Source organism: Pygocentrus nattereri, chromosome 12, assembly GCF_015220715.1.
Source record: "Pygocentrus nattereri isolate fPygNat1 chromosome 12, fPygNat1.pri, whole genome shotgun sequence".
Classification (NCBI taxonomy): Eukaryota; Metazoa; Chordata; class Actinopteri; order Characiformes; family Serrasalmidae; genus Pygocentrus; species Pygocentrus nattereri.
Window position 1 is genome coordinate 12,963,937 of NC_051222.1, and position 20,396 is coordinate 12,984,332.

At 38.2% G+C, this 20,396-nt stretch overlaps 1 protein-coding gene across 1 annotated transcript; it reads right to left on the reverse strand.

The window, feature by feature from the left end:
* Nucleotides 1–1,949: 1,949 nt before the first annotated feature.
* mpc2a (mitochondrial pyruvate carrier 2a) lies at nucleotides 1,950–13,721 on the reverse strand. The gene is made up of 5 exons (XM_017717734.2): nucleotides 13,227–13,721; nucleotides 9,994–10,034; nucleotides 6,978–7,062; nucleotides 5,174–5,285; nucleotides 1,950–3,670 (listed from the first exon to the last, which is right to left on the reverse strand). Exons 1-5 carry the CDS (start codon nucleotides 13,363–13,365, stop codon nucleotides 3,622–3,624), a joined length of 426 nt encoding a protein of 141 aa, XP_017573223.1. The 5' UTR covers nucleotides 13,366–13,721; the 3' UTR covers nucleotides 1,950–3,621.
* Between the last annotated feature and the right edge of the window lie 6,675 nt (nucleotides 13,722–20,396).

A 20,396-nucleotide genomic window follows, 5' to 3' on the forward strand; every position in this document is an offset into this window, starting at 1 on the left:
TCAGGCCCTAACTGTTGTGTAACTGGACATAACAAAGTAACTAGGCCTAACCAAGACACAAGATTTCAAGTGATCTTATTTCAAGCACACATGCAGGAAGTGCAAGAGGGACTTCAGATTTAAAGCTATTACATGTCTGAATATCTTGCCAGTAGGTAAGGCAAGGCCCATTTATAGTGACAAAAGTGGTGAAGTCAGGCATTCTACTTTTAGAGTCACCAGTTATATTATAATAATCTCTTTTTTAAAAACGTAAAGTGTTAAGTCCTGTTCAGCTCTAATTCTCAAAATATTTTGTCATAAATGTTCCTTATTTCTTTAGTTAATTTTTTTAGTATCGTGCAAGGTTCTGCCATTAGTTGGCAAGATTTTATGCAATAAGTAGCCATCATGGTAAAAGAGAATGCCCTTCCTAAAGCTATGTAGACCGCTATTACCAAGTACTTGGTAACTGACTAGGTGTCCAAACTTTTGCACATGCAACAAGTACAATTTTCTATTAATACATTAATTTCTTTTCACTTTAAAAATGAACAAAATGTATAATTTGTTCCAGAAAAGCTGTATATGTTTATGAATTTTAATCTAACTGGTTATGTGTAAAAATCTCAGAAGACAAAAAAAATGTAAATGCTGCATTCAAGGACGGAAGTTACAGATACTCCAACAGTGTATGAGAGAACTTACTAAATAAGCTGACATTGTTGACATTATAGTAAATAACACTTATGTACTCACGTAACACACATTCATATTAGGTAACATTTAATGTTCATTCTGCATCAGTCACAAATCAAACTGTGTGCAGAAAATAACCTGCAAATACTGACACACTCTTTTCAAAAAGTTTATTTTTAAGAACCATCTACAGAAAGGTTCTTTTGGGAACCAAAGTTGGTTCCTATAAGGGATCATTTCAAAAGAACATTATTTTTAAGTGTGGATGGATAGAGACACCTATATGATGTGTTCTGAGTACTTTATTATTACTTGCTTTTATCTGCCTGTTTTACTTCCCTTTTGGTCTTTTTCTGATATTGCAGTACAGTTTTGTATGCTTGGAACAGCGTTTAGCTAAATAATGTGAAATAAACATTTGCAACTGCTGAAGGTTGTACCTTTTGAGTTTAATGGACAGAAGATGCTGTTGGTGGTCATTCTAGTACCCCCTAGTGGATGTGAGCATCTTCACTGAAATGTATTTTGCCCGAAAATGAGCAGCATAATGCCAGTATACTTTACATATGCTTGTCTTTTTTCCTTTATTATTTCCAAACCACTTTTGTCTACTACATTTACATGCACACCTAAATGTTTAATTATGTTTGTATTTGTATTAAAAAAATCCATACAATGTGTTTATTTAGTTGCTATTGGATGCAGATAGAATGCGCTGAAACGAGATGCAGCAGTGTCAAACTATTACATTCGTTCATTACAGTAGAGGAGTTGTCTTGTTGTTTAAGAATTAAATATACATTTGTTGAGAAAAAATGTACATGCATATCAACGTTTGAATGATTCCTGCAGAAAATGTGTCATGCTCAACATCTTCATGAATAAGAACCAGTAGCAATGACCTCACTACATGCTATTTTTAGCAGCTTGCTTTATTATTACTGAACAGCTTCCCTGCAGAGATACCAACATGATGCTCAATTCATTTATCACAGCCAGATGCTTCAAATGCTAGTCACAAGTGAGGGTAAGCTCTGTGTATGTGTCAGCTGAACTGAAACTGCTGCTGCAGCATTAAGTTTTCACCTTGAAGCGTGAGATGGTCAGCTATGGATCATTTGTGTTGCCAGGGAAACGATATGCCAATGTGCTGGCAGTTCATCTGCACTTGGGAGAGAGCTAATGCTAAGCATTAAGCACGCCGTTCCTCAAAAACCAAGCAAACATAGTTATACGTAATGCCATTTCCATATAGCACACAGGCAAGAGACTGGGAATGCAAAGAATTATTTTATTTAGGTACTCATGGAGGCATCCATACAATACACACCAAACAACAGATTCAAGCAAAACAAAATGTACTGATCAATATTTTGCTGCTGTTGGAATAAAACCTTGTATCTCCAAACTGATCATTTACAGGAATACTTAAAAAAAAATATTATTATTATTATACATTCATACTTTATTATACTTTTTTCAACGCAAAGTCAATGTATACAGACATTTTTCCAAGTCATTCTGAGCCTTTTTTTTAGCTGTTCATAAAATTTACAATGTCAAAGGCAACAGGGATTTTTAAATTGTATCAAAAGCTGAAACAGGACAAAAATGTAGACACAAGGTTTTGTTCTGACAGCAGCAATTCGTCACTGTCAAACTGTCTGAAATCTATATTACTGTATTATTATTGCAGCACTTAGAATGTACTAAGCTTCAAGCAGTCACACAAAATTAACAATGAAGATTTAGTTAACTCTCCCTGTGAACAATAACCTAACATCACTGTGTATCACAATGAATTCACAGATGCATGTTATCTACAAATGGTGAAAGTTTTAAGGAAAAAAAAACTGAAATGAGTGGAAATGATGCTTCCATACAAATATAAAGCATCATCTCCTACTGATGAAACATTTCTATCCTGAAATGAATGGGTGACGATGCCCTCACCCACATGGCATGAGGGGTCACTGAATGGTATGAGGAGTATGACAACTATGTAAATCATATGCTATATCTATGCCAAGTTACACTGAAGCTGTTTTAGTGACTTGTGGTGGTTCATCATCTTATTGCATGCTTTTTTCCCCCTTCGTCTGTATACAAGTTGTGTTATATGCATGTTTAAAAGAAGGTCTGATTTACAGACTGTAAGTTTAAACTCCTTTCTGAACAAACAGAAATGCGTAGTCTTTTGGCAGGTAAATCTCTCTCCTGTAATTGGAAGCCATCGCCCAAGACTTTCAACCTGAAATATGTTTATCATTATCCTACAATGAAGGAAAGGTCAAAAAAAAAAAAAAAAAAAAAACTAATGTGAGCACTGAAATCACATCCTGTTGTTGTCCATAAAGGCCAATATGAGGCCAGTAACTGTGCAATTACTTTAAAATGTATTCAAAATAGTCTAAACAACAAAGAATGGACACAAACAATTAAAATTTTAATAATTAACAACTAAATGTAATAATTTAAATTAGCTCTACAGCATATCTTAACAGGTCACATAATTTAATCATGATCAATGTCATAAGTGCAAAAAAACTGACCACCAAATTACTGCAGTCCAATATATAGACAACACAGATTCAGACTACAGTTTTGCAGTATTTTTACAATTTGTGGTAAATTCCTAAATTATTTAGCACTGAAAGTTTGATCTGAATACAGTGATTTTCAGTACATTCAGTAAATATGTTTGATTATGAACAACATCCATTTTAATTTTATAATATAACCTTTTATTGGGTCACAAAGTGTGTCATAACATTTTTGCGCAAAATTACTGATTCATGGCATTTTCAGTAACCAAAAAGGAAACCGTTCTGCGATATAACATTTACAACATGCCATAAGCCAGTAATCAATCAAGTAATTAATCTCTCTCCCCCTCTCTCTCTCCTCCTCTCTCTCATAGATTATCATTGTACCCAGTCAATTTCATTCATGTTGCACTCCACCTTCTCTCAGCTTTAACTCCTGGTTGTACCTATGACAGAAAGAAAGGGTCAATCCATAAATACAAAAAATACAATATTGAAATACAGATCTTAATAGAAACTAGGCCTTATAAAGACTGCAGTTACATGTCCAGTTGACATATTGCTTATGTACGTTTACAGAGTCTACGTGTATAATGATGGCTCAAGCCATTCTGACAAGTCAATTTAATTTGTCTGTAATTCCAGCCAGGTTTTTCATAATGATCACAACCCTAAATCAAATGTGTAAATGTAAGTTTTACTTTTTATTTTGTTAAGGAAGCAGTTTGCCTGTTCACACCTAGTGAGCAGGTATAGTAAGATAAACTTGCTTTCAACTAAATCAAAAAATAAAAATAATAATTTTCCACCATAAGGTGGTATAGGAGGATTGTGTGTGTAACAAGGAGGAATGTGCATTTCAATTGTACAATCCCATTTCCAAGAAATTTGGGATGCTGTATGTAAATGTAAATAAAAACAAAATTCAATGATGTGCAAATAATGGAAATCCTATATTTCATTGAAAATAGTACAAAGACAACAAATCAAATGTTGAAACTCAGAAATTGTATTGTTTTTGAAAAATATATGCCCATTTTGAATTTTATGCCAACAACACATTCCAAAAAAGTTGGGACGGTGGCATGTTTACCACCTCTTCTTTTAACAACACCCTGTAAGCATTTGGGAACTGAGGAGATCAACTGCTGTAGTTTTGAAAGTGAAAGGTTTTCCCATTTTTGCTTAACATAGGATTTCAGCAGCTAAACAGTTCAGGGTCCCTTTTGTCATAGTTTTCATTAAATAATGTGCCAAATATTTTCAGTGGTGACAGGTCTGGACTGCAGGCAGGCCAGTTTAGCGCCTGGACTCTTAATACAGAGCCATGGTGTTTTAATATGCACAGAATGTGGTTTGACATTGTCCTGCTAAAATAAACAAGACCTTCCCTGAAAAAAATGCATATGCCAAAACATTTATATATATTTCAGTATTAAAATACCTTAATAGTGGAATCATTAACATTTAGCTGATTTTAGCTAGCTAAGGTACATTAGCCACCTTGACTCGAGAAGCATTGCAGTAGAGAATACCAGGGGTTTGTTCCACACCAGAAAAACGCTTCTGTTTTGCTGTAACTAAAGTATGTTTCATAGTTTTGGTCCTCGCCTGCCTCTTTTTACAACAACCTCTGTAGCAGTGACATCAGGAATTATATATATATAATTCCTGACAGGAATGTTTAAACTGATCAACTTTGCATCTGCCATGGAGTCAGTTAAGACTTCAATGTGCTGGAGTCATGGAGCACTTCACTGCATTTGTTAATTAACAAGGCAGCATACCTTCATCTTATGTCACATGGTATCAACTGGTATCGGAATGCTGGTCTCCTTGAATTTTTATGATTACGAGTACAAGTAAATGAGCATGGTATTGGATCGATACTTGATACCAGTATTAGTATTGATGTATCCCTAGTCTCAATTATTGAATACATAACTCACCTCCAGATTCGGATGAGCTGGGTGCTTCCACACAAACCCAGGAAGAAGTTTACTGCAAAGAGTGCCCAGTTCTTGGGAATGATCACCAAGCAGTACCGTGACCAAATAAAGCCTGGAAGAGAACCATGAAGACAGCAGTTTTGTTTTTGGTACTATATATGCAACTTCTTCACAGGTTTTTACAGGTTTAAGAAGTATAAATTCTAAGAATCATCTCGCTCTAAGGTTTCCTAAGGTTTCACATGTTTGCATAAAAAATGATTAAAGGTCCCATCAATCAGAAAATCAGATCAATAAGAAAAGGCAAATGCAGTTTAACATGAAAGGCAAAAAGGGTTAGTTTCTGATAGGTTAGTAGCTTCATGCTGACTAAAAAATTGTTAGTTTTTCTCCTTAAGGCCAGCACAGTGCTGCAGCAATAACAGTACCCAAAAACACATGTATTCATATATTACTGTGCAAAAAAACCAGAGACCACCCACAAACGCAAAATATCAAATACTGTTATTCATCACCATTGAGAGTTAGTGTCACCTGTACTGCCAAAAATGGTAAATAAATGTGCTTCAATCAAGAGCAGCTGCCAGTAATTTTCCAACAAAGTGTTTTTATAAACTTTGCACAGCAATATTTCATTTGATTGCTTTTTTCCTTTAATCTCCAGGTACTCAGGCACAAATCAAAGTGGCACATTTGTGACACAGTGTGGTCAAGCTATTTAAGCATGCAAGTTATCAAGGGCATGAACAGAAATACCAAAATGACGCACAAAGTAGCTGATGTCCTATGAAGATGCCAAAACACATCAGTACTGTGTTGTATAAAGTCAACCACAGTGATTTGTGATTTGTACTAGGTGAAGCTTTCTCAGGCAAACAAATTCATAAGAAATCAATAGAGCAAGGAGAAATGGAAATTCCTTCTGGTTAGATATTGTATGACAGACATGGGGTCACAGGAATCCACTGGCAGTCTCATCTAACTGATTACTCAGAACAGATTTGTTTCTTGGATTCAGTTCAGGTTCTTTTTTTGGCCACATGAGCCAAGTGTTTAACTAGTAGTCCTAACTAAACATCAGGAACCTCATTCACACTATAATTATTGAGATGTCAGTGACTATAGGATCATGGGAAGGCTTAAGTTCTCTGATTTCCTGTCGGTGTGCACTTCTATTTCTGTTCATTGAAGTGTACACAGTTACTGTGCAATAAGAAACTTGAGACTTCTCAATTTCAACATTTGATATGTTCTCTTTGTACTATTTTCATATAAATATAGGGTTTAAGTGATTTGCACATTATTGCATTTTGTTTTCATTTTGCACAGTGTTTCAACTTTTTTGGAAATGGCGTTTATACAAAAACAATAATGCAGTCCACCAGACTCACTAAGTAACAAAAGCATGAACACCACACAAGGGTTAATAGAAAATTACTCCTAAGTCTCAGCAACTAAACATAATTTCATGTGTTTCCATAACCAGCCTTCCATAGTACAGCTTCCATTCTTTTTAGGAGCCTTGCCTCTCTCAACCCCCCCCCCCCCCCCCCCCCAATTTGCCTTCAACTTTCAGTTTCAATGTGCAAGTGGATTATATCTAATCTATTTCTGTACTGTGTTGTATGTCTGCTACTGGCTGCAAAATGTCCTTCGGGATCAGTAATCTGTCTGTCTATCTGACTGTCTGTCTATCTATCTATCCATCCATCGCCCTCCTCGGAAACAGAAATTAATAACTTGTACTTAAGAGCTGTTTTGGTCTCTGACTACAGCACATAACATAACCTTCTTGAAACAGTACCTGTGGCTGTAATAACACACGACTGGGAAAGGCTCAGCTTTTCTGGTGGGCGGGTCAGATCAGAAAACCCAGCAACAACCAGACCCTGTGGAGAGATGAGGGATGGGTGGAAGACATTAATTATGTAAGTAACCATGAATATATATTTATTATTATGCATAATGCCCCCCCTAAGTCTTCTCCACTGTTTAGTACACCAGTCACACAAAACCTACCAACCAATTAAGGTGAGTGTTGAATGATAGCATTGTCCATCTGTCTTAACGAACACCTAAGCCAGTGGACTCCAACCCTTGTCCTGAAGCCTGTTGTTTCAGGAGCCACACATTAACATAGTGCATTGTTCCTCTATTCCAGTCCTAGAGATCTACTGCCCTGCAAATTTTAGTGCTTTGTCTGCTTTAATACAACTACTTCAACTCACTAATGGGTTATTAATGAGCTGATTAGTTGGATGAGTGTTAGAAGCAGAGCAAACACTAAAAAGTGCAGGGCAGTGGGCCTCCAAGACGAGGGTTGAGAAACATTGTCATAGTATGATAACAATAAGAGATTCAACAAGTCCAGATCCAGGACAGCAGTAAGTTATTCACATTTTTCTGTAGTTACTGAATGCTTTCAAAGCTCTTTATTTGTATAACGGAATACTAATCTGTCCTCTGCTTTAGGAATGATTGATTGAGACCTTGTCAGCTGCCTCTTCATAGCCATGCCAGCAGTGGTGGACAGTAACTTAATAAATGCAATTCGTTACTGTATTTAAGTAGTTTTTTCGTGTATCTGTACTTTACTTAAGTATTTCCATTTTGGGCGACTTTTTACCTTTACTCCACTACATTTCAATGTCAAATATCTGACTTTTCACTCCACTACATTTTGAGAAATCTGTCGTTCCTTTTGTTTTTTATGTGTATAAAAACGTAACATGTCAAAACAAAAGAAGTGAAAAGCAAGAACACCAATCAGGGCACAGCGGTCACTTTATTCTCAGCTTGTTTTGACCTGTTGGTCATACCAACCCAGTGCAGCACATGGTTCAATGTCAGCGCAGCAGCATAAAGATTTGGAAGCACTTATGTCTACCTAAATGATGGAACTAACCTAACTTTGTGTAAGTAGACCCCAATATAGTAATATGTACACATATGCAGTTGTGACTGGCATGTTTCTTTTTTTATGAATTCATACAAACACTCATTTTATAGTAAATTAGTTTCGGTTAGTTTACGTTTATGAACAGAGACTTACAGATCAATATAGTAAAGTAAAACTTATTTGTGAACCTGTGTTTAAAGCAAGTTTATATTCAACTTGTAACTAATTTATAAAGTAATCTTAAACTGAAACTTTGCTTGTGTGTAAAAAGTGATTTCAGAGCTACTCGGTTCTATCTGATGAAAACTGTTTGCCTTCTGTAAGTAAGTAAAATTTATTTATACAGCACTTTTCACAGACACAAGCCACAAAGTGCTTTACAAAACATAACACAATATAAAATATACAACATGACACAGTACAAAAAATTTTTAAACAAAACAGGGTTGGCAATGCCTTAGGCAAGATTGCGCCTTTGTTTGGCTCTGCCGCTGCCATGGCATGGTTGTCCGTGTCTCACCTGTTCATTGTTTTCTGTGTTTTGTGCTTATGATCATTTTAATAGAAGTCAGTGTCACTAATTAACGACGTTCTATTAAAAGACTGGTTTACCAAGAAAGACACTTGAGGATTTTCACCTAAAATGAGTTCATGAAGCGAGTCTTGTTACAAAAATGATAATAGGACATTAGAGCCATAATTAATCGTTTAGTACTTTTAATTTTGATACTTAAGTACATTCGAAGGCAAATACTTTTGTACTTTTACTCAAGTTGAGGTCTAGAGTAAGGACTTTTACTACTTTTACTGGAGTAATATTTTACCTTGGGTATCTCTACTTTAACTCAAGTACATGATTTGTGCACTTCGTCCATAAGAGCCCATACTTCGTGATAAGAGCACTCCTGGTTTGGGACAGATCCAGCATCCACCTTATACTTCTCTGCATGAGATGACAAATTTCAGTGGGACTCTTCATATTTAGCATTCGGTTAATTATCCAGTTGTAACCTTTCTTTGAACTAAAGCAACACATTGCACCCCAAATCCTATGGCACCGGGGTCCATCTCAACCTTTTGTAGCTGAGCTGGGAGTGAAGCTGTGCGATCACAACAGGAAGATCCAAAACTTCATCCACTGCCTTTTTTTCTGCAATCTCAATATCACACTTATTTTTCTCACCCACCTGCTTGGTCACTCCCATCCTACAGGACATCTTGAATTCACATTAGCAAAGGGGTAGGCTCAGAGAGAGATTCAAAAAACAGCAGTCAATGACCCTGGATCTGCTGATAAGCCGATGGGCAGTAAACTACACACCCTTTGCAGTCATGTGGTAGGTTCATCACATGGCGGTGTGCATGTCATTTTCTGTACTGTGTGCATCCAGCTCTGTGTTGCTTCCACAAGGAATATGATGAACTGGTTTCCAGCTCTAAAGCTACTGAGGCTTACAGCTTCCCAATCACCACTAGCCATTACAACTTATAGCTCTCAGGACCTTTATGCATTATGAAGCCTTTTATATCCCTAAGTTCCTAGTCTTGGTGTGCAGTGTTTTGTCTTGGGTATTTGTTAATTTTGCAAATGTTGTCCCAATAACAAAAGGCGTTTGGAAAATGAATATCAGACACAATATGCACGTGTACTAACACATAATTAAATAAATAATAACACATAGTTAAACAGTACATGGTATGTTGCATCTTTCATTACATTTTGCATGCACTAATGACATACTGTACCTCATTCTTTCACCACAACAACTGCAATAACCCAGCTGATGCAAGTTCACTTTTTATGAACATTTCATAAAGGAAAAAGGGCAGATGTTGTCTAAAACTGATGCAGTTACACTTTAACATCACTAAAGAAAGACAGAGAGAAAGAGATTAAAATTAAATAACAGATTCATCTCACCCATTTAAAGACAGGCGCCCAGAAGAAAACCGTCTTTGGCCCTAAAAGACCAAAACAGAAATTCTTATTACAAATCTGTAGATCAGTGGCTTTCAACCTGTGGGCCGCAGTAGTACTGTGGGCGTTTTTTTCACAATTTTTACATTTGACTAATTTGAAAAAAGTAGAACAGTCAGTGCAAATTAAAAACGTTTCTCTTTTCGAATGGATCGAATGTTGACAAACATGCTCTTTCCAAAGGAAAGATCCCAAGGCTGGGCCCCTACAAGTGAAACAGCCTCCAGTTTCAGACCAAGAAAACCAATGGTAAACAGAAACAAAGCAAATACACCAGTGATTAGCAAGCTTTATCACGTCACAAAACAAACAAGCAGAATGTCTGCAGGTGACAAAGATATTTTTTGCTCCACACAAAATGAGCAAATGATACCACTGGGTGGGCTACTTTCCATGTTGGAAATGTAAAAGGCATGCTGATTCAGGAGCTTGAACTTTAAAAGTTTTTTGTACAGTTAGGATGCCTGCTACATAGTTTGTGCCCCATTTCCACTGTATTTGGAGATGTTAATACCATCTGTAAGAAAGAAAAAGGCAAAAAAAAAATATTTCTGATGTTTAGCAATAAGTTCTAGTTGCTAGGCACGGTTGTTTATCACTTTGTCTGTCACTATGCCGACAGCAGAGACAAACGTGACGGGCCAGTGAGCTCTTGCTGCTGGTGAAAGAGGCTGAATAAAACAATGTAATATTTTTGTGATTTGAGAAATTGTGTTTGGTGTGCAGGATATCATCACTTATAGAGATGCTCAAATTAGATTGTTGTCTGAAATAAACTCAGTGTGCAAAGGCCTTTAAGCTTTATATGTCTCAGAACAGAAAATGAAAAACTACCACAAAGTGCTGTACACCTTTTCAAATTAAGCTTTGAAGAAAAACAAATTACACCATCAAATGGAGGCTAAACTAGCAAAGATGCATCCAAATCTATTGAGTCAGACTTCCTTTTGCAACTGTAATTTCTCCAGCATTTCACCAGTATTTTCTCATTGGGTGAGTTACAAAATTATTATTATTAAATTATTATATTATAGTGTTGCATTATGTTTTAAAATCAAGCAAAAATGACAATGCTGATCATATCATTATGTTTGTTTGCACATTAAACTATATGGTTGGTAAAATCTTGTGAGGCATGGCATTAGTTCATTATCAAAGAGTTAAGAATAGACAAAAGAGAGGACTGAAAATTGCCGTTACACTATCGCCAGGCAACATCCCTGGCAACTAAGCATTAAACACACATACATACACACAGACACACATTTATAAAGGGCTGACAATCTGCAAAAAATCCACATGCTGGTAGGCCAGATTGGACCATATTTTAAAACACCAAACTATTGGAATGCAAATCACTAGTGAGTAAGAATATGCTTGTTAGAGATATATATCTTGAAGTTTCACTGATGGATAAAATATTAACCTGAAAACTGACAGAATCAAAATATACACAGAAAAAGTGTCCTCCCAAAGAGTACAAGAACAGAGTTTGTGTGGAAGATATTTAGACTGTGTTAATGATTTACCTCCTAACATGAGCACTAAAATCATTCATTTGTCATGACTGAAATGTCAGGCTTCACTTTGGCCTCATCACTCTGTCATTTCAAATAGTGAGTACAGAGCCAAAAAATGCTTTAAATGTTCTCTTTTGGCCTTTCATCTCAGTCAGCCATATCAGCCCAAACGATTTACAGACTAATAATCCTGAAAAAAATATGATGATTAAATTCATACGGGACTGATTTAGAATTTGTTTAGATTTGATTATTTGTTGTCAGCTGGCATCTTCAAACACTGACTTCTTGGTAAATAATTGTTAATACAAACCTAATGAGTTTTGTTTTGCATCTACTTATCAACCATGTTGCATCTGTTAATCTCTTTGCTCAAAATGTATAGGACCAGTGTAGAAAACCTAACTCTACTACACTCCTTAAATGACAAAACTAATGGAAAACTGATCAGGGAGGCAATGATGACTAAAATGAAAAGCATGCACTCTGTAAATAAATGTTTTAATATAAACAGAATATATCTGCAGTTTTTGAAGGAATGGGCAGTAATATTTCATTCAAATGGTACTCACTGAAAGGACAATTTATAGACATTGGAGGACTTTATGACGGTTACTCACTTGGCTCAGCAACCATCAACCAAAATTAAATTAGATGAAAAATAACTGTTTCTCAACTTTTTTTTCCCTGAAGTAAACTTTTAGTTAGGTGGAGTGCAAAAGTTTATCTTGACAGTATCCTACAATGTCCCATGGTCACAAATATGTATAATAAAGCCTACTATCCAAACAAAATGAGAAACAAACATCTTGACTAAGTGAACGACAGCATGGCGCCAGGTGTAACCAAGTTGGTTACTTTGAAAATAAAGGAAAGCCTTTATAATCGCCATCAAAAATTATTTTTCATGCTTTTCATTTCTCATAATTTCTCAGACTTTATCATAGTAATTTGGCAGGCTAGCGGCTGGGAACCCCTGCTGAAGTGCACTGATTTTCTTGCTGAATGCATTGCAACAATATATTCACTTTATATCCTGAACACCAGTCATACATGAAAGGATAAACATAAGAACAGCTAAAGGGAGGAGACGCTCTTCTATATTTTGTGCAGTTGAAAAATATGGAATAAATAACAACATAAACTGCTTTGAATGGATATCAAAGGTCCCAGTTTCACCCAAAAAGTGGGCGTGCTCGTAGATTTAGAAGCCGGTTCCAACCCCTCACATGATAAATGAGGTCACTTTGACATTGAAAGCTAATTTAAGCTAATATAAGCTAATGAGCCTGATACGTATAAACAGCAGTTTATTATCGACTTTATATGGCCAACTCAATGTCGGCTCACACTCTTAACCAGCAGCCTGCAGATGCTGCTGCAGACGATGATTTATGACTCTTTGGAAAACAGCGAAAGAGGATGTTGGCCTGCTTTTGTTTGGGACTCTTCATTTTGGCAAGAACCACAAAGTAGGCTAAACTGCACACGTCAGGCTGTTGAGAAAGCATTAAAATTAGAAAGACATGTCTGAATAAATGCGGCGTCGAACGCTGAATTCAGCTCAGACTCGCTACGTCAGCGCCCTTGTCAAAGTGAAAGTGGCAGGTTTCAAAGCACAGTAGTCCTGGCAATAGCCGGAGAAGATTTGGTTACCTGCTGGATGGTTGTACAGAGGTCTTAGTTTAGGCGGGAGCATTAGCTCGATCCTGTCCAGAGTCCTGTGGTATGTAGCCCTCAGACTGGCCGAATAATACCGGCGTTGCAGTCGAAGGCAGAGTTTGGTGCCGTTCATGGCGATTTGATCGGTCTACACCTGGACGTATTTTCGGAGAAGACGCGTTCATTCAGCAGTGCCGGGTCATATCTTCACACCATCTCTCCACCCTCCGACACGACCTATCATAGTGCCCTCCTCAGTGTGCGCACGCCCATAAAACCGCCACTGTTTAATCCGCGACACAGAGACACGTCGATGCTGAGTGTCTTTCGTGTTTCTCAAGGACAGCAGCTCATTAACCTGAGTGCTTTAGCCAACAGCAACAAGGTCACACAAAATTCTCACAAACGGCGAAACAGGTTAATAATGGCGTACTGCTAAACACATCAGGGTTAAGTTGCTGACAGTGTATTGGTGAGGCTGTGTATTCTTCACCAAGACGTGAATGTCACCCTGGTCTAGACTGCGTATCCCCCCGCCCTCTCCCACTCCCCTCCCCCAGTAAAACACAGTCAGTCAGGCAGAGTGGACGGATCAGTACAATGACAACTGATTGCGAGATCAACAAAGCCAAGCGGAGTGGTTTGATATGAAATGTCGCCTTATAGAGAAAATGACCCGTTTAGATTACTTTACGGCGAAAGGAATCAAGTGGAAATCTCTACAATGCCATTATTTGCAGTTCAAAGCTGAACGCATTTAAAATACATTGAAGCTAAAACACTCAGAACCGTCATAAAATGTTTCAGGCATCCAACAAGATATTATTATGGTAATAACATCAATAACCTTTGTGTGGTCGCTTTTAATGGCGTTAAACGTTTCAGTCGTCTGATTCCTATCACCACCACTGTGAACAATTCTGACCCAGGACGTTTTTTTCTAAAATAACACATTACACTTCTTAAACTCTAAGTCTTCGCGTACAATGTGTACCAATGCTAGTCCAGCAGATGGCGGTGTTGCGTTGAAAACGTGCTGCCGCTTTGGTCTCCCGCCTGTGCGAAATGGGTAAGAGAAGGAAGTAAATTCTGAGTAAAACCCACATAAAGATGTCGGGGAGCATAAAGACAGATAAATAATTATAATATAAGTATACTGGACTGTACAGCCGCCGAACAAACGTTTCATTCACCGACGCAGAGGCGAGTTTTATCTGCGCGTACACAGACGGCTGTAGATAAAACTCTTGAGTTTGAAGAGTTTAGCTTTGACCAGAGAAGTGGTTTCAAACGCGGCTGGCGGTGCGTCGCATGACCTGTAGACGTCCCGGGGGTTATCGGCAGGTGTTGTGCCGGATTTCGACTCGCATTCAGAATCCGACTTCCCTTCGCCATAGGCAGGGGGAGCTTTAAGACCTACCAAAATGAAAAAGCCAATAAAGTAGTGTATTGTGGAAAGTAACACTGCTGCTGTGATAATGGGAAGGATTGCAGTACATTGCTATTGCTATTGAATATTCTAAATTATGATTTTGTTAAGGCCTCAATATATGAATATTGCTACATGCAAGCTAAAACTGCGGGGCACTGATCTGATCTAATAAGACTTGTAACCTCTGCAAAATCAAAACCAGATAATGTTGTCAAATATGGTCGTGAAGTGGCTTTGGCAGCAGGCGCAGGCTTTGTATGAGGCAAAGGTAAGTAGCTGTGAACTCCCTTGAGTCAAGGGCCCAATGACCCATTAAAATTGCAGATTAGATATGTATTGATGTTAAACAACCTTCTCCAAAATATGCATGCATTTAAAAATGCTGATACTTGTTATCATAGTGATTATTTTCTGTCATAATGATTTTTTTAAGGTTAAGAACGTTTGGTCAGACAACACAGCTGCACTTTACAGGAAGGGACAGAGCAGACTCTACCTGCTCAGGAGACTGAGGTCATTTGGATTGCAGGGGCCACTCCTGAGGACCTTTTTCGACACAGTGGTGGCATCAGCCATCTTCTATGGAGTGTTCTGCTGGGGCGGCAGCATCTCCACTGCAGACAGGAAGAAACTGGACAAACTGATCCGGAGGGCCGGCTCGGTCCTAGAGACTCCTCTAGACCCAGTGCAGGCGGTGGGAGAAAGGAGGATGCTGAACAAGCTAGCATCCATGCTGGAAAACGACTCCCACCCCATGCGTGCGACTCTGCCAGCACTGGGCAGTTCCTTTAGTGACCGGCTCCTTCACCCCAAGTGTGTGAAGGAGCGCTATCGCAGGTCCTTCCTTCCTGCTGCTGTGAGACTGTACAACCAGCACTGCTCCCAGTAGACCACACACACATGCAATATACACTTACATTCAGAATGCGAACATTTTTCATTGTGCAATAGGCTAAGTGCAATACAGATTTATATGCAACTCTTATTTTATTTTATTTTATTTTATTATTATAAAATATATAAAATAAAATATATTATTATTATTATTTTGTTGTAAATAGTCTAGAGATTTAGCTTTAATTTTTATTATTTATAATGTTGATAATGTTTATACTGTTTCCTGTTTCTACTACTGAGTGCCTTACTCCTGTTACTCTGCTGCTGCTGTAATACTGTGAATTTCCCCGCTGTGGGACTAATAAAGGATTATCTTATCTTATCTTTACTCCACTACATTATGCAAAGTCTGTTCCTTCTGGCTTATGTGTGAAAGTGTAACATTTTTGAAAGTCAAATGAAAGAAGCACAAATCAAGCACACCAATCAGGGTACAGTGCACACTTTGTTTTGAACTTGTTTTGACCTGTTGGACATACCTACCAAGCATAAGGTTCTACGACAGCATTTTAGGGCCACTGTTCATTAAAATAAAAATAGTGGCCTTTGAGAATAAAGTAATATTTAGAGAAAAAAGTCATACTAGTTTGAGTGTAAAGTCATAATATTTTGAGAAAAACTTATATTTGTAGGAGAAAGTGGGCTAACTGTAGGGGGCTGCCATAACACGTTGGTCTCGGTTGCTGTACTGGTGCCGGAATTCCACACACTCCTGTCTCTTTGTGAATCGTGATTTTGATTATCATTCTCATTGTCTTTGAAAGTTCATGCCCTCTTTGAATGGCACAGAGATGTAGCCACCGATAGACGCCGTGTAGACGACCCTGCATTTCTGCTTTATTCTAAATAAACAGTTTCCTGCTCAGCCATTTCTTATACTCATAACATGACTTTTCCCCTCGAAATATTATGACTTTAGTCTTGAGATCTGCCATTTTTATTTTTATTAACAGTGGTCCTAAACTGTTTTACGGTTCAATGTCAGTGCAGCAGCGTAAAATTTTGGGAGTGGCTATGCCATCATAAATGATGGAACTAACCTAAATTTGTGTAAATAGATCACAATATAGAAATATATACACATATGCAGTCATGACTGATGTCTTTTTTCTGAATTTATGCAAACACTTTCATTTTATAGTAAATTTGGTTTGGCTAGTTTATGTTTATGAAGAGACCTACAGATGCAGTATAGTAAAGGAAACTCATTTGTGAATTTTTGTTTAAAGCAAGTTTTTATTAAACTTGTAACTAACTTGCAAATAAATCCTCTGAAACTTTGAAAATATATTCATTTCTATGATAATTTTAATAGACATCACTAATTAATAACATTCTATTAAAAGACTGGTTTACCAAGAGTGACACTGCAGTATTTTCACCTAACATGAGTTAAAGAGAGAGTATTGTTACAAAAATGATAATAGGACATTAAAGTCATAATTAATCTTTTAGTACTTTTACTCTTAATACGTAAGTACATTTGAAGGCAAATACTTTTGTGCTCAAGTACAGGTCTAAAGGGAGGGCTTCTGTTTTTACTGGAGTAATATTTTACCTTGGGTATCTCTAACTCAGGTACATGATTTGTGCGCCTTATCCACCACTGCTGTTAATTGGCCAGTCTAAATAAAAAGTGAATTCTAGAAACCATGTTTACATTAATCAAACCAGGAAAACTGACTGAGGCAAGTCAATTTGACTCACCCACTAAAAGACCCTGTAATTCAGAGTATATTTAGTCAGGTGAAAGAAATTTCACAGGACAACACCATAATGGGTTTAGAACATTTATACTGACCACATGATGTGACAACAGTCACAACAAAAACAAACCTTTTCTCTAAAGGGAAAAAATACTTAACATAAGATTTCCAGTATGGGCATGATGCTGACTACAGAATGACACATGACTTCTCCAGAGCTCTGTTCTGTTGTTATTGCTGTGTTTGACTAATGTAAAATGTTGTGGATTTCCTCTTCCTTTGTGGGATTTCTTGATTTTCCCTGCCACATCAATTACAATAAATTACATGTATGTATTCCTCATCATTTCCATTTAAGCACATCATTTGTACATTTAAGTTGAAATAATTTTTATTCAATGTGCATTACAAGCATTCTTGTCATGGTTAGGTTGTCTGACAGTCTTGACTATATCCTCATATGTCATGTAATGCAGCAGCCCGTTTCATCCCTAAACTCATTTTGACTTGGGTCAGAACTATGTTGTGCTTTTCCGTAGAGATTGTTAATATTGGTGTAATGGAAGTCTTTAGAAACAGAATTTTGGCTGTCATAGTTAATTGATTAAAATTTATATTTTCAGTGAATAGTCTCAGTGATTAGTTTGCAATTTTGATGATAATCAAGATATCTGTAGGCCTTTACAAAGCCACGTTTAAAATCCTGAACATTCTCCACAATGTGAGACCTGTTAGCATTCAAGTAGCTTTTATGTGCATCACTAAAAAAAATGAAACCCACACCAGCAGGATCTGACTAAGCCGTGTATGTTTATAGCTTATAATAGTGGATTAATAAACTGGTAAACTACAGTACATTTTCACTGTCTCTCTTTAAGGTTTCCAGAGAATGTCATACCGTCTGAAGAAAATTCTTAGCATTTTCCATACAGTGGCTGGGCATGAGGCAATATTACCAATAATGTTAAAAAAGATTGTGCTGAGGATTCTGGAGGGTTCATGTTAGTTTGCCCAACCAGTCCACATGTGCTTTGTGGATCTGGAGAAGGCATTCGACTGTGTTCCCCGGGGTATTCTGTGGGAGGTGCTTCAGGAGTACGGGGTACATGGCTCTTTGCTACGAGCCATTCAGGCCCTGTACAAACAAAGTTGGAGTTTGGTTCGCATAGCCGGCAGTAAGTCAGACTCGTTCCCAGTGAGAGTTGGACTCCGTCAGGGCTGCCCTTTGTCACCGATTCTATTCATAATTTTTATGGATAGAATTTCTAGGCGCAGTCAAGGGATGGAGGGTGTCCGGTTTGGTGACCTCAAGGTCACATCGCTGCTGTTTGCAGATGATGTGGTCCTATTGGGGACATCAGGCCGCGAACTTCAGCTTTCACTGGATCGGTTTGCAGCCGAGTGTGAAGCGGCTGGGATGAGAATCAGTACCTCTAAATCCGAGACCATGGTTCTCAGGCGGAAAAGGGTGGAGTGCCCTCTCTGGGTCAGGGATAGGCTCTTGCCTCAAGTGGAGGAGTTCAAGTATCTCGGGGTCTTGTTCACGAGTGATGGTACAAGGGAGCGGGAGATTGACAGGCGGATTGGTGCTGGGTCAGCAGTGATGCGGGCTCTTTACCGGTCTGTTGTGGTAAAGAAAGAGCTGAGCCATAAGGCAAGGCTCTCGATTTACTGGTCGATCTACGTTCCCACCCTCACCAATGGTCATGAGCTTTGGGTAATGACCGAAAGAATAAGATCGCGAATACAAGCGGCCGAAATGAGTTTCCTCCGCAGGGTGTCTGGACTCTCCCTTAGAGATAGGGTGAGAAGTTCAGTCATCCGGGAGGGACTCGGAGTAGAGCCGCTGCTTCTTCACGTCGAGAGGAGCCAGCTGAGGTGGTTCGGGCATCTGGTTAGGATGCCTCCTGGACGCCTCCCTCGGGAGGTGTCACAGGCGAGTCCACCTGGGAGGAGACCCCGGGGAAGACCCAGGACACGCTGGCGTGATTATATCGCCCAGCTGGCCTGGGAGCGCCTCGGAATCCCCCTTGGAGAGCTGGTGGAAGTGGCTGGGGAAAGGGAGGTCTGGGCTTCATTGCTTAGGATGCTGCCCCCGCGACCCGAACTCCGGAGAAGCGGAAGATAATGGATGGATGGATGGATGGATGGAAGATTGTGCTGAATATTTTTAGATGTGATTTAGGCCTCACTGAAAACTGCAGCATACAAAGTAAAGAATATTTTGCTAAAATGTCTTATTTGGGAAGTGAATCTATAAACAATGCTAGCAGAAATCCCTTTATAGATGCTAACAGAAATATAGCATTATCATAGAGGTGTACTCAGGATACTTATAAAATTAAGATTTCTGCATTAAACACTCATATCTATATGATATCTGGCTCTGACAAGTTCATGAAATAAATTGCCCAATGTGGCATTAAAGGTTTGTCAAAGCCTCTTTTTATTATAACATTGTTGACTCTTTGAAAGGCTCTGCATACTATACTGTTGTACAGTTAAGCACATTTTTATTGCTTAGTGAATGCAGACAGTGACCTCCTAATCTGTCTTTTTTATATGTATGTGAACTGGTTTAGAAGTGGTCTGATTATGCAGTGATTCCTCTCAGCATTTCTGTTGTAGTACTCACTGCCAAGCATGGTTGCCAAGATTGTCTGGTCAGGCAAGGAATTCTCTGGCTTTGCTGCATCAGGAAAAGTCATCTAAGGGAAATGTAATATTAACCTGCTTCTTATGAAGTACCATTGGGTCATAAGTAGAACTTAAAAATTAAGGTCCACGTGCATCTGGGTATGCCATGGCATTAAAGTCATTATAAATTATTATTATTGCTGAGCAGAGCTCTCAAGAAACCCCCTCCCAACAGGAATAATGTGGCACAACTGTTAAATTTGAATAACAGGAGGTTCTACAGAAGAGTCATTCTGTGTAATTTCAGAGAAGGGAAACAGTATTATGGTGCAACTCTGAGACAGATCTGATAAAGTGCATACTGCCCTTCATCCCTTTTTTTTGCTTCCATATAAGGGGAGATAATGCCCTTATGCTCACTGTGAGCTGTATTTCTTTGGTAAAACAAAATAGAGGACTCTGATTGGTCAATTTTTAGAGCTCATAAGTAGA